Source organism: Salvelinus fontinalis, chromosome 27, assembly GCF_029448725.1.
Source record: "Salvelinus fontinalis isolate EN_2023a chromosome 27, ASM2944872v1, whole genome shotgun sequence".
NCBI classification, from domain to species: domain Eukaryota; kingdom Metazoa; phylum Chordata; class Actinopteri; order Salmoniformes; family Salmonidae; genus Salvelinus; species Salvelinus fontinalis.
This window is the reverse complement of record NC_074691.1, coordinates 19,061,695-19,089,588: the sequence shown is the minus strand read 5'-3', so window position 1 is coordinate 19,089,588 and position 27,894 is coordinate 19,061,695. Positions and strand designations below refer to the sequence as shown.

General features: G+C 43.2%; 1 protein-coding gene across 3 annotated transcripts in view; it reads left to right on the top strand.

The window, feature by feature from the left end:
- The first annotated feature begins 18,471 nt into the window (after positions 1 to 18,471).
- The window catches only part of LOC129825236 (potassium channel subfamily K member 2-like), a 53,382-nt gene continuing 43,959 nt past the window's right edge, over positions 18,472 to 27,894 (top strand). Inside the window, exons 1-2 of one of the 3 annotated variants that reach the window (XM_055885158.1) lie at positions 18,472 to 19,114; positions 24,378 to 24,697. In XM_055885158.1, the coding sequence (XP_055741133.1) occupies position 19,114; positions 24,378 to 24,697 (321 nt within the window). In that variant the 5' untranslated portion in view covers positions 18,472 to 19,113. The other 2 variants (XM_055885156.1, XM_055885157.1) reach the window with 2 other exon arrangements.

Here is a 27,894-nt window from a genome sequence, read left to right as displayed (position 1 = left end):
CTTAGTTGTCTGTGTGACTTGTCTGTCCACCAGAACCCTCCCGGTTATAGCCTTTGGGTTCAGGGACCGCGTCTGCCCTGTTAGATCGGGAGCCTGTTAATGTTTCGCTCCGCCGGGCTTTCGGTTCTCCCCCGAGAGCTAGGTGTTGCGAGGCGCACAACGTTTTATCTCTCACAGGCGCAACCATCTTGCCTATACTCTTGTGTGTTCCACGATGAACAAGCTAAGCAAAGTAGCTTGCTTAACAAGAGGTGTCCATTGCAGGACTAAGCATGGTTATAAACACACTTTCCCTTAAGTCCTGCCAGACAGCACCCCTACGTATACAGCAGGAGCTAAGCTATACACGTGAAGTGAGTTACAGCCGACCCACACGTATAAAGCAATATATAAGCTATACATGTGTGTAAGGTAGAATGCTCTGTCCCTTCACAGTCAGGCAGTTTACACTGTTGGCTTGAATACTAGTAATCTTTACTATTATACTGTATTGTGTTTACAGTACAGACAGTAACTATCATAGTTTCTCTTAGAAACTCACATCTCAGCTCTATTACACTGAGGGTTTCAGTGTGTAGCTGTGTTTACTCTAGTTCTGTTGTAATACTGTACTTTACAGTACAGACAGTAACAATCCCTTAATTGGAAACTGACAGCTCTAACAACTAGTGTCTATTTGGACATAAATTATGGACTTTATGGAACTTTATGGAACAAATCAGTCATTTATTGTCGAACTGGGATTCCTGGGAGTGCATTCTGATGAAGATCATCAAAGGTAAGCAAATATTTATAATGTTATTTCTAACTTCTGTTGACTCCAACATGGCGGATATTTCTTTGGCTGGTTTGGGCTCTGAGTGCCGTACTCAGATTATGCTTTTTCCGTAAGTTGAAAAAAATTCTGACACAGCGGTTGCATTAAGGAGAAGTCTGTCTTTAATTCTGTGAATAACACTTGTATCTTTTATCAATGTTTATTATGAGGATTTCTGGGATTCCTGTGGCTATCTGCAAAAACACCGGATGTTTTGGAATCAAAACATTACTGCACGTAACGCGCCAATGTAAACTGAGATTTTTGGATATAAATATGCACATTATCGAACAAAACATACATGTATTGTGTAACATAATGTCCAATGAGTGTCATCTGATGAAGATCATCAAAGGTTAGTGATTCATTTGATCTATATTTCGGCTTTTTGTTTACTCCTATCTTTGGCTGGAAAAATGGCTGTTTTTTTTTACTTGGCTCTGAACTAACATAATCATATGTTGTAACGATCTTCGTCTGGAGAAAGAGAGGAGGACCAAAGCACGGTGTGGTAAGTGTTCATGATGAAACTTTAATAGAACAAACTGAACACTGAAATACAAAGCAATAAATTGAACGAACGAAAACCGAAACAGTTCCGTGTGGAACACACAGACACAGACAACCACCCACGAAACCCAGGTGAAAAAAGGCTACCTAAGTATGATTCTCAATCAGAGACAACTAACGACACCTGCCTCTGATTGAGAATCATACCAGGCCAAACGAAAAAACAAACATAGAAAAACGAACATAGATAACCCACCCAACTCACGCCCTGACCACACTAAAACAAAGAAATAACAAAAGAACTAGGGTCAGAACGTGACAGTTGTGCTTTCGCTGTAAAGACTTTTTGAAATCGGACACGATGGGTAGATTAACAAGATGTTTATCTTTCATGTGCTGTATTGGACTTGTTAATGTGTGAAAGTTACATATTTAAAAAATATATTTTTGAATTTCCCGCGCTGCCTTTTCAGCGGAATGCTGTCGAGCAGTTGCGCTAGAAAGGTTAAACTACTGTTTTTTTCACACAGTGTATAGCTGGGTTTATCAGAGTTTTTGGGTTGCACTACTTACAGTAGACTACATACAGTAACTATGCTAGTTTCCAGTGACTATCCTAGTTTCCCTGCGATCTTGCACAGTGTGTAGCTGGGTTGACTATTTTTCTGAGGTGCTTGCCGCTGGCATTGGCAGCTTCTCACAGGCCCAAAGGCCAAAGTGAGAGAGGCAAGTGAGGTCACCATGAGCACTGAATACAGTGCTGGAAGGCTACGAATTCCGATGTTGGTCCACTGCTATAGTACTGGCTCCTCAATCGTCTCAGGGCCTTCTAGTGTTCAAGCGCTGGGTGACTGAATGTTTCCCAATGAGTTCAGGTGAAGGAGTGTCAACCTACACCCAAACCCCTCATTCTGGCCAAGGGAACTGTCTGACAGACATGTTAACCAGCCATTACAGTTGTCCACACATGCCCTTCTTGCTGTTGCAGGTGAATAAGGGGCTTCCCCCAGTGTGTTGTGCTAGGGCAATGGACACTTTTCACAGATGCAGGCAATTCGAAAGCTTCATCAGTTTTTGTTAACTATGGTGAAAGAGTTTTGGGCCAGAACCTATCCGACCAGACTCTCACATTGCATGGAGGGCACTGCAACATTTCGGCTGGCCTGCCAGCCTTTGCCTTTTGCTGTGGTGTCGCATTCTACTGGAGGAGTAACTGCCTTACCTGGACGATTGGATAGTCTGCCTCATCCAGGGAACAGGCCACAATGGACACAAGGACCCTCTTGAACCACAGATGTCTGTGCCTTACCCTAAATGAGGAGAAGAGTCACCTGACCCCCTCATGGAATGTGATCTATCTAGGGATATTCCAAAGACTCAAATCTCATGAGGGCACTTCTCCCTCAGGTGACAGTAACAAAATCACTGAGCACTGAATGTTTTTCAGAATGGGTCCAGACAAGAGGAGTGTCACCCTCCATCTTAACCCCTCATTCTTGCCAAAGGTCCTGTTTGACAGACATTTGAACGGTCCCTTACATTTGACAGCATATGTTCCTCCAGCAGCTGCAGGTGAGCTGGGTGTTTTCCCCCCCAAATGTGCTCTGCCTGGGTCAGGGCCTTGGACAGTTACATTACACAGACACAGACAACATGACAGTCTGATTGGCTATTCATTTGCTATGGTGAGAGAGTTCTGGCTGAGCCTATTGATACAACGACACTATTACTACAGCATATCGTCTGGCCAGCCAGCCTCTGCCGTCTGCTGTAGTGGCCATACTACATGATGGAGTAGCTACATCGTGGGCACTGCTCCGAAGAGTTCCCCTCAATTACATTTACGCCTCAGCCAGTTGGGCATTATCTAGCACCTTTTTCTAGGTACTATCAAATCATTGTTACCCCCGGATATGCTGGGTGTTGCCTCCGCTGCCCTGAGTAGGGACGAAGGGACATAGCAACTATGACTGCCCTGAGCTCAGTCCTATGGGGCTTTGCCCCCTGTCTGGCCCTTACCTAGTTAACCAATGAATCTGGAATTGTGATACCATATTGGAGTGATCCAATGTAGTTCTACATAACGAAGGGTACGTATGTAATCACGGTTATGTGAGCTATTGGATCACTCCAATCCTCTTTGTCGGTGATCTACGGCACCTCAAAAAGGACACGAGGTGGAAGTAGTGTGGCGGCAGCTATTTAAGGGGGTCAGCCGCAGCACTACCCAGTACACAGGACTAATCTGAAATTCTTACTTGGAATGTATCCTGCCGTGCAGAATGATACCATATTGGAGTGATCTATTAGCTCACATCACCGTGGTTACAGACTTAACCTTCGATTGTTATGGTTTTCTTTACCTCATCTTCTCTTGCTCATGTGGCTAGCTACTTCCTAATATTTTATTGATGGAACAATCCAGCCAATGGTTAGGCGGCTGGGGTTTTAGCAGAGGGAACTGATTGGTCAGGAGACCAATTTACGGTCTCAATTTGCCAATTCGCCCCCCATAGGGCGCAAATCAAGATTTTACTTGCAAATCTCTTTCTACAAATTTACAAAACTTTCTACAACGTGACAACAATAACAGAACTCCGAGCACATGCAGATTATAAATCTGCAAGTGTATTTTTGATTCACAGCAGAATATTAATAATCATTAATGGACTTACAATAATTCTGAAAATACATTATTTTTGCAATCTTATTGAATGTTTCAAATGCCAAGTTACACGTTTGCGACCATTGTTAAATCTTTCACACGTCACGATACAAGCTTGCAAAATTATATTACACCTTTGCGAATCGTACTTGCAACCACGGATCTGAATGTGCAACCACGAATTTCAAAATACAAACTCAGGTAGTTCTGTCATCATTATAATCCCATATTAATTAACCGCATTTGTCAAACCAAAGAGGTCACAGCTACACATGTGTAATTGGGGAGAAGACAACGTTTCAACATTTTTCCACCAAAATTCAAATGTTTGCATCTCGTGCACCAATGTTAGGAGGCGCGCACACCACCCACAGTTTCCGAGATTATTACTCGCTAATGTTCAGTCTTTGGTTAACAAGTTGATGAGATCAGGGTAAGGATTTCTTTCCAAAGAGACATCAGGGCCTGTAACATACTTTGTTTCATGGAAACATGACACTCTCGGGATATTCAGCCAGAGGGATTCTCAGTTCATCTCGCAGACAGGAATAAATATCTCTCCGGGAAGCAGAAGGGCGGATATGTGTGTTTCATAATTAACGACTCGTGGTGGAAATGTAGTAACATATAGGAACTCAAGTCCTTTTGTTCACCCGACCTAGAATACCTCACAATCAAATGCTGTCCGTATTATCTCCCAAGAGAATTCTCCTCTGTCATAGCCACGGTCATTTATATCCCCCCTCAAGTCGATACCACGACGGCCCTCAAAGAACTCCACTGGACTTTATGAAATCTGGAAACCACATATCCTGAGGCTGTATTTATTGTAGCTGGGGATTTTACCAAAGCAAATTTGAGGACTAGGCTGCCGAAGTTCTGTCAACAAATTGACTGTTGTACTCACGGGGATAAAACACTCGACCACTGCTATTCAAACTTCCGGAATGGTTACAAGGTCCTCCCCCACCCTCCTTTCAGAAAATCTGACCATGACTCCATTTTGCTCCTCCCTTCATATAGGCAGAAACTCAAAGAGGAAGTACCCGTGCTAAGGACTATTCAAGCTCATCTGACCAATTGGAATCCACGCTTTAGGATTGTTTTGATCACGTGGACTGGGATATGTTTCGGGTAGCTTGCGAAAACAATTTAGATGAATACACTGAAACGGTGTCTGAGTTTATCAGGAAGTGTATAGGAGATGTCGTATCCACTATGACTATTAAAACCAACCTTAACCAAAAACGTGGATACATGGCAGCATTTGCGTGAAACTGAAAGCGTTAAAACCTCTTAGGGCTCGGATCCCGCTAGCGGGATCAAAATCGACAACATGCATACAAACGAATCCAAAAAGCTACCGGTAAACTTCGTCCAAACAAGTCAAACAATGTTTCTAATCAATCCTCAGGTGCCCTAATATGTAAATAAACTATAATATTTCAGACGGAAAAAACGGTGTTCAATAGAAAAGGAAAATAACGAAGAGCGCTCCCTCGTTCACGCACGCCAAAAGTCTACCTGTCCTGATGAGAACACCTTGGATAAACTACAAGTACTTGATCATTTTTCAAGAAACAAGCCTGAAACCCTTTCTAAAGACTGTTGACATCTAGTGGAAGCCATAGGAACTGCAATCTGGTTCTATTTTTTTGTATATCCCATAGGCTAGTATTGAAAAGGCCTGTGACCTCAATTTTTTTTATTTCTGCATGGATTTTCCTTGTGTTTTCGCCTGCCATATCAGTTCTGTTATACTCACAGACATTGTTTTAACAGTTTTAGAAACTTCAGAGTGTTTTCTATTTCATGCATATCCTAGCTTCTGAGCCTGAGAAACAGGCAGTTTACTTTGGGCATGTCAGTCATCCGTAAATTCAGGATACTGCCCCCTAGCCTTAAGAAGCGCATTTAACCATGGCAAGGTGACTGGGAATATGGTAGAATACAAACAGTGTAGTTATTCACTCCGCAAGGCAATCAAACAGGCAAAACATCAGTATAGAGACAAGGTGGAGTAGCAATTTAACGGCTCGGAGAGGAGACGTATGTGGCAGGGTCTACAGACAATCACGGACTACAAAAGGAAAACCAGCCACATCGCCGACACCGACGTATTGCTTCCAGACAAGTTAAACTCTTTTCTCGCCCACTTTAAGGATAACACAGTGCCACCAACACGGCCCGATTGCAAGGACTGTGGGCTCTCCTTCTCCGTGGATGACATGAGTAAAACATGTAAACGTGTTAAACTTCGCAAGCCTGCCAACCAAGACGGCATCCTCAGAGCATGCGCAAACCAGCTGGCTGGTGTGTTTACGGGCATATTAACAATCTCTCCCTATCCCAGTCTGCTGTCCCCACATGCTTCAAGATGGCCACCATTTTTCCTTTAACCAAGAACGCACAGGTAACTGAACTACCTAACTATCGCCACGTATCACTCACCTCTGTCATCATGAAGTGCTTTGAGAGACTAGTCAAGGATGATAACACCTCTACCATACCTTATCTGCCACCCTAGACCCACTTCAATTTGCTTACCGCCCCAATAGATCCACAGACGATGCAATCACCATCACTCTGCTCACTGCCCTATCCCTGGACAAGAGGAATACCTATGTAAGAATGCTGTTCATTGACTATAGCTTAGCATTCAACACCATAGTACCCTCCAAGCTCATCGTGTAGCTGGGACCTAGGTCTGAACCCCGCCCTGTGCAACTGGGTCCCGGACTTCCTGACGGGTCGCCCCCAGGTGGTGAAGTTATGAAACAACACCTTCACTTCGCTGATCCTCAACACTGGGGCCCCACAAGGGTGGATGCTCAGCCCACTCCTGTACACCCTTTCACCCATAACTGTGTGGCCAAGCACGCCTCCAACTCAATCATCAAGTTTGCAGATGACACAACAGTAGTAGGCTTGATTACTGCCTACAGGGAGGAGGTGAGGGCTCTGGGAGTGTGGTGCCAGGAAAATAACCTCTCAATCAACGTCCACAAAACAAAGGAGATGATTGTGGACTTCAGGAAACAGCAGAGGGTGCACCCCCCTAACCACATCGACGGGACCACAGTTGAGAAGTTGGAAAGCTTCAAGTTCCTTGGAATACACATCACTGACAAACTGAAATGGACCACCACACAGAGCCTCTTCAACCTCAGGAGGCTGAAGAAATGTGTCTTAGCACCTAAAACCCTCATAAAACTTTACAGATGCACAATTGAAAGCATCCTGTTGGGCTGTATCACCGCCTGGTACGGCAACTACATCGCCCGCAACCACAAGGCTCTCCAGAGGGAGAGTCTGCCCAACGCGGTCTGCCCAACGCATTACCAGGGGCAAACTACTCGCTCTCCAAGAGACCTACAGCACCCGATATCAAAGGAAGGCCAAAAAGATCCTCAACGATATCAACCACCCAAGCCACGGCCTGTTCGCCCCTCTGTCATCCAGAAGGCGAGGTCAGTACAGGTGCATCAAAGCTGGGACCGAGAGACTGAAAAACAGCGTCTATCTCAAGGCCATCAGACTGTTAAACAGCCACCACCAGCACATTAGAGGCAGCTGCCTATAGACATAGACTTGAAATCACTAGCCACTTTACGTAATGGAACACTAGTCACTTTGATAATGTTTACATATCTTGCATTACTCATCTCATATGTACAGTATTTACTGTATTCTATACTATTCTACTGTATCTTAGTCACTTTAATTAAGTGTACACATCTTGCATTACTCATCTCATATTTATATGCTGTATTCAATATTATTCTACTGTATCTTAGTCCATGCCGCTCTGACATCGCTCATCCATATATGTATATATTCTTAATTCCATTCCTTACTTAGATGTGTGTGTATTGGGTATATGTTGTTGTTACGTTCCCCAGTTTCTGTGTTCTGTTTTGTATTTTAGTGTGTGTGTTTCAGGAGATGGCTTCTGGAAGTACTCCCCAACCAGCTGATTGGTCTACCCCCAGGCTAATTGATGATTGGAGCTGACCCCGCCCCCTCGTCAAGAAGCAGCTGACACTAATCACCATTGCCACCTGAAGATAAAAGCCAGTGTTCTGCCCCAAGAGATTTGAGAGAGAGGAGAGGAGATAAGGAGTAGAGATTTGGAGATTTGGAGATTTGGAGATTTGGAGATTTGGAGATTTGGAGATTTGGAGATTTGGAGATTGAGATTTGGAGATTGAGATTTGGAGATTGAGATTTGGAGATTGAGATTTGGAGATTGAGATTTGGAGATTGAGATTTGGAGATTGAGATTTGGAGATTGAGATTTGGAGATTGAGATTTGGAGATTGAGATTTGGAGATTGAGATTTGGAGATTGAGATTTGGAGATTGAGATTTGGAGATTGAGATTGAGAGAGAGAGAAACATTAGATTGTGATATAGTGTGGGTTGTGTATCAGAAAGTGTGGTATGTACTGTTGTTGTTGGTAGCAGTTTTTCTATGTCCTGTGTTTGAGTGTTTGTGAAATCATTAATAATTACTCTGTTTCATTTGTTCCCAGGGGGGAAGGAGAAGGCACTTTGGGAGTGCTTAGGCAAGAGGCCCGTGGGCATACATATACCCGTAGTATATTTACTGTCTAGGCACACTAGGTAAGACCTGGGCGGACCACCCCCTGTATTTTGGTTAGGGCACCAGACGGTGCTAAGTTAGGTAAGTTAAGTGGGTAGGCAGGTTAGATAGGAGAGGGGGAACTTTGATATTTACTTTCTTTGCTTTGGTTCCGTCCAGACCCTTTTCCCCATATTACCGTGTAAGAAAATAAATTCTAGTAAACAGTAAATTCTGCTTTTGTGTCATCCTTACTCGCACCTACAGTCCATATCTCTTGCACTTCAGAGAGTTGAGTTGTAGCAGGGAGTTGCGTTCCCTCTTCTCAGAGGCGTGCGTAACAGTTGTGAAATTGTTAGGGATATTACTTGTTAGATATTACTGCACTGTTAGATATTACTACTGCAATAGTTTTATACTCAGTAGAGGATTTGCAGGTAGACATTATTGATAAAAAACTAAAATAATAATATGTCTTCATGGGATAGCTTATAGGGAAACTGCAAGCTCAGCAAAATACTTAAATTACGTTTGGTGACATTTGAAGCTGTGAGGTAATCTTCACAATTGTATGCATGCTTTCCTGTGTGCAAACTCCAATAAACCTGTACCATCTCTGTTCTTGCATTAAGTAGTCTAGAGTTTGCATACATTATGGTAAACTGACACCAGCACTGTAGTCTCTCTTATTTTCTTCTCCATCCTTTCACCAGAAGCCAGCAAAGTTACTTCTTCCTTCAAAGCTCTTCTTTCCAAGAACATTCTTGACAAGTTGTCAGGCTTCTTTATTGTGATTGGCTAACCTACTCTAGCATCTAAGTATGTTGGCTTAATTTATATTTGTTGTAACTCACATTGATGTGGCTCAGTTGGTAGAGCATGGCGCTTGCAATGACAGTGTTGTGGGTTCACTTCCCATGAGGGACCAGTATGGAAAGAAAATATATGGCATCCTTTGCCATAGGGTTGACTACTCTGCTGCAAATTGATGTAAAGAGGTGTACCAGATTGTCCAAAAGCTTGACAGAATCTGTTTGGTCCTCCCTCAAATGACTTCACTGCAACTTTGTCAGACAGGATTGATTTGAAGAATGTCAGGTAGACACATAGTTGGTCTTGTCCATATACATGGCACGGAGCACATCCGCCATGTAGTAATGCTCACTGGCCTTGGTCACCTCAAAGTGGAGTTTCAGTTCTTCCCACTGGCTCAATATACGAGTTACCGCAGGCTCAATCGATAGCCAACGAGTGGCACACACTTTGATCATCTGCGGAGGTTTCTGGCCACAATTAATGGTGGCATATACTGCTTTGTACGCCTAATGTCGTTTTGGGGAAATGGAAAACCAGTTGTAGGTTTTCCTGATTAAGTACTCAACACTCCTAGGGATGGTTTCTTTGGATGCTGCACTGACAGCTAATTGTAAAGAATGACACACACAGCGGATGAATACCAAATTGGGCAACGCGCATCCTTCCTTTAAAATCTTGTGCACCCCGCAGTTGTCCACTTTCTTAGCCAACTGTGATAATGTAGACTGCATTGCGGGGTTGTACGGTTTTGATTTATTTATATGCTTTGCTGTAGCCCAATGTTTTTTGATGTCATACATTTTTGCAAGCATATCTGATTTGCAGTACGCACAGTATGCCCTGCAAACAGCCCCAATTACTGGCTTCAGCCACCCTTTAAATTCAGGTACAGACTCCCACTCTTTTCTGTACCTCTGACTGTATAATTTTGATTGAGACGTGTTGATTGTTGTACGTTATGTTCAAGATAAAACATTCGTGACCAACTATATTCATTGGGTTTGTCTCGTCGAATGCATACTACTGCTGCTGCAGTCAGCCAACAATGATGTGAAATTTGCTGAAATTGCTACTGGCCTGCTGCTGCCTGTGTAAGAGATGAGCGCCTGCTGCTGACGTCATTCACAATGCACTTTTGCAGCCAGGCACGTGTGTTGTGACTGAGTCTGTGACAGAGAAAATCGTTATGTGTCATTTAGAGGGAAAATGTGTGCATTTTAGCATTTAGTCACACACTAGTCACATTTGAGTCACACAAAGTTGCTAAAAGTTCAAAATAGAGTTTTAAAAGTTGCTAAATTTGTTGCTAGGTGCTGTTTGAAAAAAGGTACTTCCCAGGGTACTTCCCGCTCACCTTTCCACAACCAGGGTACTTCCCGCTCACCTTTCCACAACCAGATACTTCCCGCTCACCTTTCCACAACCAGGGTACTTCCCGCTCACCTTTCCACAACCAGGGTACTCCCCGCTCACCGTTCCACAACCAGGGTACTTCCCGCTCACCTTTCCACAACCAGGGTACTTCCCGCACACCTTTCCACAACCAGGGTACTTCCCGCTCACCTTTCCACAACCAGGGTACTCCCCGCTCACCTTTTTACAACCAGGGTACTTCCCGCTCACCTTTCCACAACCAGGGTACTTCCCGCTCACCTTTCCACAACCAGGGTACTCCCCGCTCACCTTTCCACAACCAGGGTACTTCCCGCTCACCTTTCCACAACCAGGGTACTCCCCGCTCACCTTTCCACAACCAGGGTACTCCCCGCTCACCTTTTTACAACCAGGGTACTTCCCGCTCACCTTTCCACAACCAGGGTACTTCCCGCTCACCTTTCCACAACCAGGGTACTCCCCGCTCACCTTCCCACAACCAGAGTACTTCCCGCTCACCTTTCCACAACCAGGGTACTCCCCGCTCACCTTTCCACAACCAGGGTACTCCCCGCTCACCTTCCCACAACCAGGGTACTTCCCGCTCACCTTTCCACAACCAGCGTACTTCCCGCTCACCTTTCCACAATCACTCGCACATGTCGCCTCGTGCACTTGTTGAAAATTAATTGGGGCGGAACTTTTCCTGTTGAATTTGTTGTTAGTGAGAATCCTACATCACCATCCAAACTGAATTCAGAGGGTCACGAGGTTGCCTCATAGTAACCACGTCATGTCATCTCGACCCAGATAATTCCCCCTCCACAAGGCCCATTGCGCTTCTGCGTTCCATCTGTTTTTTCCCGCAATATTACAATAGATTACCATAGTAATAACGGGCATTAATGCGGCCGCCAGTAACGCTATAATCTGATTATTACTCACATAACTGTACAACGGTACCCATATAGATTCAAGCTTTGTCCTGACTCGAGACCAGGTTGTTTTATTCTATATCTCTTCAACATACCATGATCCTCCTCATATCAGATCACTCATCTGTGAATAGCTTTGGAGGCAATTATCCAGAGATGTGACTATTTTATAAATCTAGTTGACCTGGACCATAATGGCCTATTTGATGGATAGAGAGAGGCCTTGAAATGGACCCTTAGAACTCATCCAGCTGATGCCATCAGGATACCATAATCTTCCATCAACCCATAAAGGCCATCAATCCAGCTATAAAACAGGCCATAATACGGGTGAAATTAGCCATAGCCCAGCGAATCAGGGCTTAAGTTTGACACATCACAATACAGCCAGTCAGGAATAAGTGAGCAACGTAAATATCCAATCAAGGCCTAAATGTATACAATTAATAGCCAATGTCATTGTCAAATCACAAATGTTAGTGATAGCTCATCAAAGCAGTATTGAGAGAGAGCAGTTACAACACAGACCCAAAGCAAAGACAAACAAGTATCAACACATAAGACAACACAGTACAGATAGCAGCCTGAGTCACACAGCTCTCCAAGCCAAGCTCAGAACTTAGCGCCGCTAAGCGCTGTGTGGCTCATAAAAGACAAACAGCAGACTGTACTGTAGCAGACTGTGACAGTATGACTGTCTAACTACAGTTGAAGTCGGAAGTTTACATACATCTTAGCCAAATAGCTTTAAACTCAGTTTTTCACAATTTCTGACATTTAATCCTAGTCAAAATGCCCTGTCATAGGTCAGTTAGGATGACCACTTTATTTTAAGAATGTGAAATGTCAGAATAATAGGAGAGAGAATTATTTATTTCAGATTTTATTTCGTTCATCACATTCCTAGTGGGTCAGAAGTTTACATACACTCAACTAGTATTTGGTAGCATTGCCTTTAAATTGTTTAACTTGGGTCAAACATTTTGGGTGGCCTTCCACAAGCTTCCCACAATAGGTTGGGTGAATTTTGGCCCATTCCTCCTGACAGAGCTGATGTAACTGAGTCAGGTTTGTAGGCCTCCTTGCTAACACACACTTTTTCAGTTCTGCCCACAAATTTTCAATAGGATTGAGGTCAGGGCTTTGTGATGGCCACTCCAATACCTTGACTTTGTTGTTCTTGTGCCATTTTGCCACAACTTTGTAAGTATGCTTGGGATCATTGTCCATTTGGAAGACCCATTTGCGACCAAGCTTTAACTTCCTGACTGATGTCTTGAGATGTTGCTTCAAATATCCACACAATTTTCCTCCCTCATGATGCCATCTATTTTGTGAAGTGTACCAGTCCCTCCTGCAGCAAAGCACCCCCACAATATGATGCTGCCACCCCCGTGCTTCACGGTTGGGATGGTGTTCTTCGGCTTGCAAGCATCCCCCTCTTTCCTCCAAGCAAAGGCCAAACAGTTCTATTTTTGTTTCATCAGACCAGAGGACATTTCTCCAAAAAGTACGATCTTTGTCCCCATGTGCAGTTGCCTGGGTATTTTATGACGGTTTTGGAGCAGTGGCTTCTTCCTTGCTGAGCGGCCTTTCAGGTTATGTCGATATAGGACTCGTTTTACTGTGGATGTAGATACTTTTGTACCTGTTTCCTCCAGCATCTTCACAAGATCCTTTGCTGTTGTTCTGGGATTGATTTGCACTTTTCGCACCAAAGTATGTTCATCTCTAGGAGACAGAACACGTTTCCTTCCTGAGCGGTATGACGGCTGCGTGGTCCCATGGTGTTTATACTTGCGTACTGTTTGTACAGATGAACGTGGTACTGTCAGGCGTTTGGAAATTGCTCCCAAGGATGAACCAGACTTGTGGAGGTCTACAATTATTTTTCTGAGGTCTTGGCTGATTTCTTTTGATTTTCCTATGATGTCAAGCAAAGAGGCACTGAGTTTGAATGTAGGCCTTGAAATACATCCACAGGTACACCCCCAATTGACTCAAATTATGTCAATTAGCCTATCAGAAGCTTCTAAAGCCATGACATCATTTTCTGGAATTTTACAAGCTGTTTAAAGGCAGAGTCAACTAAGTGTACGTAAATTACTGACCCACTGGAATTGAGATACAGTGAATTATAAGTGAAATAATCTGTCTGTAAACAACTGTTGGAAAAATGACTTGTGTCATGCACAAAGTAAATGTCCTAACTGACTTGCCAAAACTATAGTTTGTTAAGAAGAAATTTGTGGAGTGGTTGAAAAACAAGTTTTAATGACTCCAACCTAAGTGTATGTAAACTTCTGACTTCAGCTGTATATGAGAGCTCATCTGAATGGCACCAGGCTTGTCTGAGCAAATCAAATCAAATCAATTTATATAACCCTTCTTACATCAGCTGATCTATCAAAGTGCTGTACAGAAACCCAGCCTAAAACTCCAAACAGCTGTAGTTGTCAAGGGTGCAACAAGTCAGCACCTCAGGAGTAAATGTCAGTTGGCTTTTCATAGCCGATCATTGAGAGTATCTCGACTGCTCCTGCTGTCTCTAGAGAGTTGAAAACAGCAGGTCTGGGACAGGTAGCACGTCCGGTGAACAGGTCAGGGTTCCATAGCCGCAGGCAAAACAGTTGAAACTGGAGCAGCAGCACGGCCAGGTGGACTGGGGACAGCAAGGAGTCATCGTGCCAGGTAGTCCTGAGGCATGGTCCTAGGGCTCAGGTCCTCCGAAAGAGAGAAAAAAAGAAAGAGAGAAAGAGAGAATTAGAGAGAGCATACTTAAATTCACACAGGACACCGGATAAGAAAGGAGAAATACTCCAGATATATAAGACTGACCCTAGCCCCCCGACACATAAACTACTGCAGCATAAATACTGGAGGCTGAGACAGGAGGGGTCAGGAGACACTGTGGCCCCATCTGATGATACCCCCGGACAGGGCCAAACAGGCAGGATATAACCCCACCCACTTTGCCAAAGCACAGCCCCCACACCACTAGAGGGATATCTTCAACCACCAACTTACCATCCTGAGACAAGGCCCACAAAGATCTCTGCCACGGCACAACCCAAGGGGGGGCACCAACCCAGACAGGAAGACCACGTCAGTGACTCAACCCACTCAAGTGACGCACCCCTCCTAGGGACGGCATGGAAGAGCACCAGTAAGCCAGTGACTCAGCCCCTGTAATAGGGTTAGAGGCAGAGAATCCCAGTGGAGAGAGGGGAACCGGCCAGGCAGAGACAGCAAGGGCAGTTTGTTGCTCCAGAGCCTTTCCGTTCATCTTCACACTCCTGGGCCAGACTACACTCAATCATATGACCTACTGAAGAGATGAGTCTTCAGTAAAGACCGAGTCTGCGTCTCTCACATGGGTAGGCAGACCATTCCATAAAAATTGAGCTCTATAGGAGAAAGCCCTGCCTCCAGCTGTTTGCTTAGAAATTCTAGGAACAATTAGGAGGCCTGCGTAAAGATAGGTAGGAGCAAGCCCATGTAATGCTTTGTAGGTTAGCAGTAAAACTTTGAAATCATCCCTTGCCTTAACAGGAAGCCAGCGTAGGGAGGCTAGCACTGGAGTAATATGATCAATTTTTTTGGTTCTAGCAGCCGTATTTAGCACTAACTGAAGTTTATTTAGTGCTTTATCCTGGTAGCCGTAAAGTAGAGCATTGCAGTAGTTTACCCTAGAAGTAACAAAAGCATGGATGAATTTTTCTGCATCATTTTTGGACAGAAAGTTTCAGATTTTTGCAATTTTACGTAGATGGAAAAAAGCTGTCCTTGAAACAGTCTTGATATGTTCGTCAAAAGAGAGATCAGGGTCCAGAGTAACGCCGAGGTCCTTCACAGTTTTATTTGAGACGACTGTACAACCATCAAGATGAATAGTCAGATTCAACAAAAGATCTCTTTGTTTCTTGGGACCTAGAACAAGCATCTCTGTTTTGTGCGAGTTTTAAAGTAGAACATTCGCAGCCATCCACTTCCTTATGTCTGAAACACAGGCTTCTAGCGAGGGCAATTTTGGGGCTTCACCATGTTCATTGAAATGTACAGCTGTGTGTCATCCGCATAGCAGTGAAAGTTAACATTATGTTTTCGAATGACATCCCCAAGAGGTAAAATATATAGTGAAAACAATAATGGTCCTAAAACGGAACCTTGAGGAACACCGAAATTTACAGTTGATTTGTCAGAGGACAAACCATTCACAGAGACAAATTGATATCTTTCCGACAGATAATATCTAAACCAGGCCAGAACTTGTCCGTGTAGACCAATTTGGGATTCCAATCTCTCCAAAAGAATGTGGTGATCGATGGTATCAAAAGCAGCACTAACGTCTAGGAACACGAGGACAGATGCAGAGCCACGGTCTGACGCCATCAAAAGGTAATTTACCACCTTCACAAGTGCCGTCTCAGTGCTATGATGGGGTCTGAAACCAGACTGAAGCATTTCGTATACATTGTTTGTCTTCAGGAAGGCAGTGAGTTGCTGCGCAACAGCTTTTCCTAAAATTTTAGAGAGGAATGGAACATTCGATATAGGCCGATAGTTTTTTATATTTTCTGGGTCAAGGTTTGTCTTTTTCAAGAGAGGCTTTATTACTGCCACTTTTAGTGAGTTTGGTACACATCTGGTGGATAGAGAGCCATTTATTATGTTCAACATAGGAGGGCCAAGCACAGGAAGTAGCTCTTTCAGTAGTTTAGTTTGAATAGGGTCCAGTATGCAGCTTGAAGTTTTAGAGGCCATGATTATTTTCATCATTGTGTCAAGAGATATAGTACTAAAACACTTGAGTGTCTCCCTTGATCCTAGGTCCTGGCAGAGTTGTGCAGACTCAGGACAACTGAGCTTTGGAGGAATACGCAGATTTAAAGAGGAGTCCGTAATTTGCTTTCTAATGATCATGATCTTTTCCTCAAAGAAGTTCATGAATTTATTACTGCTGAAGTGAAAGCCATCCTCTCTTGGGGAATGCTGCCTTTTAGTTAGCTTTGCGACCGTATCAACAATACATTTCGGATTGTTCTTATTTTCCTCAAATAAGTTGGAAAAATAGGATGATCGAGCAGCAGTGAGGGCTCTTCGATACTGCACGGTACTGTCTTTCCAAGCTAGTCGGAAGTCTTCCAGTTTGGTGTGGCGCCATTTCCGTTCCAATTTTCTGGAAGCTTGCTTTAGAGCTCGGGTATTTTCTGTATACCAGGGAGCTAGTTTCTTATGACAAAGGTTTTTAGTTTTTAGGGGTGCAACTGCATCTAGAGTATTGCGTAAGGTTAAATTGAGTTCCTCAGTTAGGTGGTTAACTGATTTTTGTCCTCTGACATCCTTAGGTAGGCAGAGGGAGTCTGGATGGGCATCAAGGAATCAAGATAATGAATACAAGGTAAGATGATTACCACAAACACTCAGGCTTGGTTCCAATACTCCTTACCTTGTATCCTTTACTTTCATGGCCACCTAGAGTTAAGAAGGCTAGAGGGGTTTTAAACTATAGTGATATCACACATCATGTCAATTTGTATTTGTGATGACGTGGGAGAGCACACAATGAGAGATATACTGTAGCTTTTAAAATCCATTGAGACACAAACCAAGCTCAGATAGAGATTGTCAATGATCACTTAAAACCCAAGTACCTTTAGTTAAGAAGAAGTATTGATTCATGAGTGAGTGCTATCCATACTTCAAATGTAGTGCAGCACGGGTGCATCTGAACATATTAGAGTGGGCCACAGACTCCCGACATGACCAGTGAGTGTAGCCAGCAGAGGTACACCTGAACGTTGGTCACATCAACTACCCACGGTCCAAAATCATAGTATGGAAATATGGTAATTATGTGTTGAAAAATAGTAATGTGGTTTCACTAAATATAAGCACTAATGCATACACAGTCACACCTGCAGACTAATGAATATATGTGGGGAAAATTACCGATTTGAAGCCTTGTGTATGGTGAAAAATAAAACAAGTCAGCTTTGAGGATGTGGAGTGAGAGAAAGATAGAGGGGGAAGAGAGAGGAGTGAGAGGAGGGCTCAATTCACACAGAGCATTGATTATTGGATTTCTCTTAAGGAGAAGGGGACAGCGGGCAATTATGTCTTTTGTCAGTTTAAGCACAAATGGGATTTTCAATAAATCCTTTTGAATTGAACCAGAGACAATATCTGTGAAATTTTCCCAAACAGATAATACAAGATTAGGCCTATGCACCTGACATAGACTACAAGATAATACTTACTAAGTCAGGGTTGTTCAAATAGACCAGAAAGAGAGCCAAGAACCATATCTGGGGGGACAAAACCATAATGGTGTCTGTTTTTCAAGCACAATGCAAAAACAAAACATTTTGACAGGTATGCCTGTGCAGGCTCTTAGAGACCATGAGAGATAAAGGGTGTGAAGTTAGTGAAGCTGAGTTATGTGCAGAATGATTAAGAAACACACACATCCTCCCAGATGTGAACCTGTCTTACTCCATCACTAACCATTAAGACCAGCTGGCCATAGACATAAACAGAAAATACATATGACAGAATGTCAAAATGAAGTGTTAGGGCGATAACCTCTGATTAAGTAATGTACTTTGGCCTACATTAGCCCTCCATAACATAGAACATGCAATGAATAGATAGAAACCAATGTTGAATAAGTAATGTGACCTTTTACCCAGCATTACTGAAGGAGGAGGGAGGAACACAGCACATCCTAACTGATACTGTAGGATTTTGTGCCTTTGATGGACACAGTAGACGCCACAGAGAAGGATACAGGCAAGGCAGAAAGACCAGTACGAGGATGCAATTCACCTCTTCAAAGGGATAAAGAACACAAAATAACTTTCATACTATACATTTTTCAGATAACGAACCTGTCTTTGAGTCTGTGCGTTCTCACGTGGGTTCGAAGTCCAGCACGCTAGAATTGTGAGCGCCCGTCTTATTATAACCCCACACGAGTTAGTTCAGTTTGGCACATCCAAACTGAAGTGCATTTACCACGCAGCCGCTCGCCAGTGGAAGCACATCATCTGAAAGGGACCTATGCGTTCTTCCCCGGGCACTATGTTTGGAAAGAACTGGACGGATTTCTTGGAACCATGTGTTCCTCTCCGATCTCCCGCTATGGTTTCACGCACCATTAAATGGTAACGCAGCGTACTGACAAATATTTAATTGGGAGATTATAAACTGAACCAAGACGAGAGGAGAGAGTAAGAAGACTTTTATGTGGGAAGTACGCCTCCCCAAAACCATGTGGAGAATTGCGACCCTTGATGCACCGAGCTCTCATCACGGAGAGAGGAGAATTTAAAACAGTAAGATATTTAGGCCTACATTTGGAAATCTCTGCCGATGAGGAACTGCAAGAAAAGGACATTTGGTAGAGAAGAAGTAAGTGCGATACCCACTCATTTTGAAATTCAGACGCATGATAAGTAGCCTAGGCTAGACTACTGTAGCCTACCGTGGGCTGATATTCAAATCGCATGTTGCGTGACTCACTCCCACCAGCTGGCCAGTCTACGGTGCCTTTCTCAGATCGTTTAGTATTATTCAGAAAAACGTTGCTTTGGAGGAAAAGACCATGCCCAGGTACAGTGAAACAATTGGTGGTGTCCTTTCGCGTGTCCAGTGTTTGGTGTTGTTATATTGTTTAGTTTAGTTTTGGCAGACAATTATTTGACAATGAGAAAATCTGGGTTATTCAATGCGTAGCCTATTATTCTATTCAATGGACCTATTCGATTTTAACCATATGCAATAGAGACAGTTAACCGATTAAAAACGACTCAAACTCAAAACATCAAGTGGATAGTTAGTTGTGCACAACGGACGTCATTGGGTGCTTTTCTAAAATCTTAAACGCATCAAGCTACCATATGCATGAGTGGGAAACCATTATGACAAGTAGATAATTCATTTTATTCACGAGATAATAGCCTACAGTATAGGCTACAATCGCCAAGAGAGGTTTTCCTTGTTCCTTTGAAAAACCTTGTCGTTATGTATTAATACAGACTCGTAACGCTTGTTATCGGGTTGTCTGCCTTGTGTGAAATTGAGGATGTTTAATTTAACAAGAGATTAAAAATGCATGGGCGTATTTGTTAATAATGGCGAGACCACATTTGATGCACAATACAGATGATGCCCTTGTTTCAACCTTTGCTTTTCATTTTTTTCTTCTAATGTTACATTTTTTGACATTACAGTGGGCCTAGGTCCTTTTCTGTCACGAATTACAGAGAGATAATCCTTCTTCTTCAGAAATAGAGCAAGTTTATCTTTGGTAATGTCCTTCTGATACATTTTATAATATGGTAAATGCATTTGTTTATGTAAATTGTTCAATTTAAATTGAATGGGGCGATCTTGAGTTGCTACAACCATTTTTGGACGTATAAATTATATACTCATTGAGTCTTGAAGAATATAAGGCATACATGCCTCATGAGCCTAGTCCAACTGTCATACCCCGTCAGAACCCAAAATATAGGCCTAAACCTGTTTTACTCAAATGTTTGTAAACAATCTAAATCCAAACAACCACTGTATGGCCTAAAAACATAGTTACAACTATAATTTTGATATAATGGGTGGTCAATCCTTGCATCCATAGCATAGTCTATAGAGTTGAGAGTGGTTGCATTTCTCCAGCCCCATCCCTCAGTTTTTTACTCAAACTGTGCCGAGGTGTGGATGTTAACGTTTCGATTAAGGGTTGACACTTTCAGGGATGGGGAATGGCATAGATGGAAATAACCTGGAAAGTATACTAATTGCAAGTCACTCTGGATAAAAGCGTCTGCTAAATGACAAAACATTTAAAGTAAAATGTACTCCTAGCAAACCAATGCCATTAGATAGCAAAGCAATGCCATTAGATAGCAAAGCAATGCCATTAGAACATTAATTTGTTTTGTCATTAATTTAGGATCAGCCCCCTTTTTAAATGTTTTGCCTAAAATGACATACCCAAATCTAAATGCCTGTAGCTCAAGTCATGAAGTAAGGATAGGCATTTTCTTTGTATCATTTGAAAGGAAGCACTGAAGTTTGTGGAAATGTGAAAGGAATGTAGGAGAATATAACACATTAGATCTGGTAAAAGATAATACAAAGAAAAAAACAACCGTTTTTTTTGTACCATCATTTTTGAATTGCAAGAGAAAGTCCATAATGTATTATTCCAGCCCAGGTGCAATTTAGATATTGGCCACTAGATGGCAGCAGTGTATGTGCAAAGTTTTAGTGTGATCCAATGAACCATTGTATTTCTGTTCAAACTTTTGTATCAAGACTGCCCAAATGTGCCTAATTTGTTTATTAATAACTTTTCATGTTCAAAACTGTGCACTCTCCTCAAACAATAGCATGGTATTCGTTCACTGTAATAGCTACTGTAAATTGGACAGTGCAATTAGATTAACAAGAATTTAAGCTTTCTGACCATATCAGATATGTCTATGTCCTGGGAAACGTTCTTGTTACTTACAACCTCATGCTAATCGCATTAGCCTACGTTAGCTCAACCGTCCCGCAGGGGACACACCAATCCTGAAGAAGTTTTAAGATCCAACAATCCTTACCAGTTGTAGCTGCTTTTAGCAACACTTATATTTACACACTAGCATTGCTAGGAATTAGCTTGCAAAAAACAAGATGGTCAGCTAGAAGTTAAAGGTAGACTCAGTGAAATGACATTGCCATGAGTAGCACCATGAGATGCAAGACTTCAGTCTCACACAGTCACACACAGTATCTGCGCATCGGCACAGGTTTGCTTCACGTTGTTCACAATGTGGTAGCCAGGGCACCAAAACATTGGAGAAGTTGAGCCTAGCGCTTCAACGCTCTTAATTGCTGCAGAAATGTATCCACTATGTTGTGTACTTTCTGCATCTATGGTGTTTCCTCTGACACGTTGGTGCAGCTGTGTGTCAAGAAGCAGTGCGGCTTGGCAGGGTCGTGTTTCGGAGTCTACCTGTCACGTTCGTTGACGGAAGAATCAGACAAATGCAGCGTTGTACGCGTACATCATTTTATTTGATGAACACGGAAAAAACAATAAACTACAACCGAACGTGAAGCTACATGCAGTGCAGAAAGCAACTACACACAAACAAGATCCCACAAACTAAAGGTGGCAAAAAGGCTGCCTAAGTATGATCCCCAATCAGAGACAACGATATACAGCTGCCTCTGATTGGGAACCATACCCGGCCAACAAAGAAATAGAAAAACTAGAATGCCCACCCAAATCACACCCTGACCTAACCAAATAGAGAAATAAAAAGGCTCTAAGGTCAGGGCGTGACAGTACCCCCCCCCCCCCCCCCCCCCCCAAAGGAAGTCCGCAAAACCTACTCTATGGGGGAGGGTCCGGGTGGGCATCTAGCCTCGGTGGCGGCTCCGGTTCGGAGCGTAGACCCAGCTCCGCTCCCTGATCCCTCCGCGGGTTTGGCCGGCCGGGATTTCCTTGTCCCATCGTGCTCTAGCGACTCCTTGTGGCGGGCAGGGCACCTGCAAGCTGACCCCAGTTGCCAGCTGGATGATGTTTCCTCTGACACGTTGGTGCGGCTGTGTGTCAAAAAGCATTGCGGCTTGACAGGGTCGTGTTTCGGAGGACGCATGGCTCTCGAACTTTGCTTCTCCCAAGTCTGTAGGGGAGTTGCAGCAATGGGAAAATACTGTAACTATCAATTGGATATCACAAAATTGGGGAGAAGAAGGGTAAAAGTTGAAAAACACATAAGAAAACACACAAAGCACATAGGCTTCATTAATTATAAAGGTCATGTTAACTGACTGATATTATCTAATAAGCTTGTGTTATTTTCAGACCTTATTTTCGGCGTTTATCCCAAAACCATATTCTTTCCCCATTCATTTTCCCCATAGGAATGGCTGAACCATCCAGAGGTAACATTTTTTTTGGTTTGAGGATTACAAGCTGGCGAACTCTATTAAACAGACTTTACAAATGTGGGTCTGTTGTAGACCCACTTCCTCTCTGCTTAGCTAATGTTAAAATACAATTCCTGCATGTGTACCAAACCTGCACAAAAAACTTGTGTGGGACTTTTATTTTGATATGAGGTAAGCAGAGAGGAACTGGCCTCACTGAGGAACAGCATGGGTCTACAACAGACACGTTTGTACATTTTGTTTAATTATACGTTCCATTAGATGTTTTTTTCTCAAATCCCCCCCCTGCATAAGTACCAAACCTACAGACAATCGACAGAGCAAGTTTAAACTGAATTTTTGTTAACTTCTGGCTTCCAGCGGATTATTACTTTTTATGCAAGCTAATTTCTAGCACCGCTAGTGTGTAAATACTAGCTTTGCTAAAAGCAGCTATACCAATTGATGTACTAGCTGGATATCGATAACACAAATGGGATTATCTTCGTTGACAGGTCAAATGTTCTAATGTGCAACTCACAGGTAGTCTAGTAGATCAGGATGCAGGAAAGAGTGTAACCTAGCCTAAAAAGCTACAAGTTCTAAAATCTGATGTAAGATAGTGCAATAATAAAACTGGTGTGTAACCGGACTTTGTTACTAGGATTGTTGAAACAATTGAGAGAAAATAGAAACGGGAGGCGTAAAATATTTTTTTTATCAAGGTCGTGAACATCTAACAACAAGCAGTTGTCCTTCAACCGGAATTTACGTGATTCACATCACCTATCTTGGGAGATGTCCTCCTGCACCTGCATTCATGTCTGAGTACTGCTAAGGCCATAGATGATTGCAATTTGCAATTGCAAATATGGTTTAAGTAGCCTACATAATCACTTTTATCTTATGATTAGTTCCATCACCATAATGTAATAATGCTGTTGTTGCATCTTTAGCTAAGGCTTAACACAAAATATTGAACTTATCAGGTATCAAGGTAAGACCCAAGTGCAAACTGTGTGAAGTAACAGTGTTTATTGTAACATCAGGGGCAGGCAAACGACCAGTCAAGGCAGGCGGGGGTTGATAATCCAGAGTAGGAGCAAAGGTACAGGATGGCAGGCAGGCTCAGGGTCAGGGACAGGCAGAGTTGTCAGGCAGTCAGGGTCAGGGACAGGCAGAGTGGTCAGACGGGCAGGTACAGGGTCAGGGACAGGCAGAGTTGTCAGGCAGTCAGGGTCAGGGACAGGCAGAGTGGTCAGGCGGGCAGGTACAGGGTCAGGGACAGGCAGAGTGGTCAGGCAGGCAGGCTCAGGGTCAGGGACAGGCAGAGTGGTCAGGCGGGCAGGTACAGGGTCAGGGACAGGCAGAGTGGTCAGGCGGGCAGGTACAGGGTCAGGACAGGCAAGGGTCAAAAACCAGGAGGATGAGAAAAGACTGGAGCTGACAGGACACATACTGGTAAGCTTGACAAACAAGACAAACTGGAACAGACAGACAGAAAACACAGGTATAAATCCACAGAGGGGAAGATGGGCGACACCTCGAGGGAGTGGAGACGAGCACAATTACAGGTGAAACAGATCAGGGCATGACAGAACTTTAATTTACCAGTTTATCAGTTAAATGAAGTAAACCTTTTCATTAGAGAGATGGGTTTACAAGAGAGGCCACAACAAAGTCATCAATGACCAATGATTATTGACATCCCAGTTAACAGCCAATGGTAATGATTCCGCTCCTACAGTGGCCCCACCTGATCTCCTTGACCCAAAGTCTGCCGCTCACAACTCCAAGCCCCGCCTCTCCTTCTCGGCTGCCAAGCCGGTGGTCCTGAACTCCCCCGAGGACGAGTACGACACCATGCGCTTCACCGTCATGAGGTGGAAGACGGTATCAGTCATCTTCTTCCTGGTGGTGCTCTACCTTATTGTGGGAGCCCTGGTGTTCCGGGCGCTGGAGCAACCCCACGAGAGCCAACAGAAGCTGGCCATCCTGGCCGAGAAACTGGACTTCCTGTCGCTGCACGCCTGTGTCAACTCCTCCGAACTGGAGGACCTCGTCAAGGTGGGTCAAGACTCTACATCCTGTCCACAGAGCTACTGTGTAGACTAAAGTTATAGTACGAAAAACACTGGATTATTTCCTGCGAAAATTGCCCCTAGCTGATGTGCTAGTGTTTACATACAGTAATGAATGATAATGGTTTCAATTTATGTTCCTTTTTGCTGGAGTGTGATTGAGGAAAAAGCTTTACCCTTTTAGAGGAACACCCTATCCGAAGTGATCACTTGCTATTGTCGATCCATAATAGAGATCACTGACAAAATCTCCCACTACTACCAATGCTGTGGCACCCACCTGGCTGGCTACCATGGCTTATCAATCTGGGGTAATAGACACTTTGCTGATGTGAACACCTGCTAATGTTTGAGTAGAGTAATAATGCCTTTAATGTTTGAGCCTGCGCTGTGTTTCCTGATAGATTTTGTTTGGAGACGGAGCATAAAAGCACAATGAACACAACATCTGGGGGCTTGTGACATCAAAATAACTTTCAACTGAACTTTATTGAAGCCAAACTGTTTGAGGCTTGAATGGGGGTGGGAAGTTAGCCTCATACGAACCATCCTGATCTAGCAAGCTTTCATTCTGTTTCGCTAAACAGAATGTAAGCTTGTGAGATCAGGATGGTTTTATGAGGGGAGTAGGAGGTAAGGAACATGACTTCGCTCTCGCTAAGCCTCCCTAAGTGGGAAACTCCACAGCGATGGTGGCTCCTTCCATTAGTAGACATTAGTTAGCTGTTGCACCACTCCAGTAGGGCCTTCAGTGGGGTTAGTGCCAGGCCCTACCTGACTACTCGGATGATTTATTAATACACAAACACTCTTTTCTATCACAAACACATAGTCCCTCCACTTTCCCACACCTCTCTTTAATATGCACTGCTTTCATACACACATTGTGACTCTCTCACGCTCTCTCTCTCTCACTCTCACTCTCACCTTTTACCAAGCTCTCAGTATTCCAGAGCCCCTGGCTCTCCACCTCGCTAGATGAATGAACAGAGACATTCCCTCGAAGGGAGTAATTAAAAGCGTGTGTGTTATTGAAAGCCCGGCCGAGGGGGGATTCCAGCGTAGCGGCGACGAGGAGGAAGACACATTTGTTAATGCCAACAGAAAAGCATTCCATTGTGGGCCTCTTCTTATCCCTATTGTATGACTCCACAGGGTTAGAGTGAGAACAACTGGAAGTGAATGCTAAAACACTGCATTAATATGTGCATTAATATCTCTGCATGCCTTTGCTGGGAGACAGAGAGGAGACAGACATCCAGAGAGATGGAGCCAGCAGGCAAATCAGAGTGGATGCTATGCTAAATGGAACCCAGAACAGTTCTACCTGGAACAAAAAGGTTCTTACTTGAACCAAAAAGGGTTCTCCTATGGAGACAACCAAAGAACCGTTTTTTCTAAGAGTGTAGATAATGTCTACCCACCGTAGTCACAGCACTATCCTCCCTTATCTCTCACCTGTCACATGCTCCTGCTCCTCCACTCCATCAACCATGCCACAACCCCGCCCTCCCTCCCTACATTAATATGCCATCTCAGCTCTTTTAACATCACACTATAACACCGCTCTAATCACATTCAGCAGTAACAGTTTGGGTTAGCCAGAATTTAATTGAAAGTTTTGTCTCCCCTTCATTCACAGTGATGAATTGAAGTGGACAGCTCCTTGACTTTGCACCAACCCAGTTGCTACTCTACTGAAAGTCACTGGGGTAGTAGTAGCTGGGTTGTTCCATCAGTTCGGTGCCTTTAGAGATGTGTAACTTGGTGAAAAAAAACGTCTGATTTCACCTAATTTTAACATTCCGTCATAAATAGCACATGTTGAACAAAAAAACAAATTTTCCCATATCAAAATGTTAATTTAAAAAACTACTATAGTAAGCAAGCTAGTCAACTTTAGCCAGTTAGCTTGGGTGCTTGGTTGGGACAAGCATGCGTTGGCTGCAAGCTGCAGAAGGATAAGTAGGCTACAATTCCCCATCGTTTTTCAGTGCAGTTTTGACTGCCACCAAGCTGAAAAAGTTTGAGAGGGCTTATCTAATGTTCCTTCAATAGATTTGAGTTCCTCTTGTTCTGGCTAGCATTAGTTGTTGGTCTTGTTGATGTACATAAGAGATAAACCTACCATTTCATAGGACTGTAAAGTTCCCAAATATAAGAGTACTCCTGTGGCATTTACATATTTGCAGAATTCCATCCAGGTGTATTTTGTGACTTTTGGTGAATGTGTTCTAATGGTCTGAAGTCACACTGTTGCTACTGCCTGTAAACACACAGTCCAGTTCAAAGTGAATGATGGCAAATGGCTTGTCTGCATAAAGGTCTATTGTAGCTCTGATTGGCTATGGTGCACCGGTCTGCGTAGACTCCGGTCCTGGACAAGACAGATGTTTTTTTAGGTTTTATTTACTGCAGTGTCTATTAATTGTCAAACTCACGTCCGATTTCCCACTATATATTGCTGTAGAATTTTCACAAATGCCTTAGTATACTAATTCACCAAACATTCTTAGAATTTATGAAAACGTGAAAATCACCACATCTATGTGCGCGCTTGTCAGAAAATGTAAAATACAACTAAAGTGTTATATTCTTCCTGGGGATGTATATGAACAGATTTTAATAAGATTTCATGTTGCTAAAACGCTGTCACTTCCACTTTAAAATATCAAAGGAATGCAAAAGGAACACATTTCGTGGAACGACCTCAGTCCCGACACCCGAGACTCCAGCAAATATCACATTTTCATTTATCTGCATGTCCAGCCCTTATATTTAGCCTCACAATGAAGTGTTTTACCATTTTATTTTCAGGACAATCAGGGCTTCAAGTAGAACACAAAACTATTTGACATGAATAGCATTCATGAGATTTATTGTAAAATGTATTTATTAATTTATGTGAATACTGTAAGTGCAGAAATTGTTTGCTCACCAGGAAATTAATATCCAACTAGTCAGTGACAACTGTGTGGAGTTTGGAGTTTGAGACAGCAACCATGTGAGCTTATTACAGTATTATAGATACTATGTCCTGGGATTTCTTATGATCTTCTATGTAGAAGAACCCCTTAGCTTCTAACGCCTTTTGTGTAGCTTGTGAGCCCTTTCCGGATCTGCCCTTGTCTCACAAACACCACTGTAGCTCAGCCCCCATTAGTTACACAGACTAATATCTGA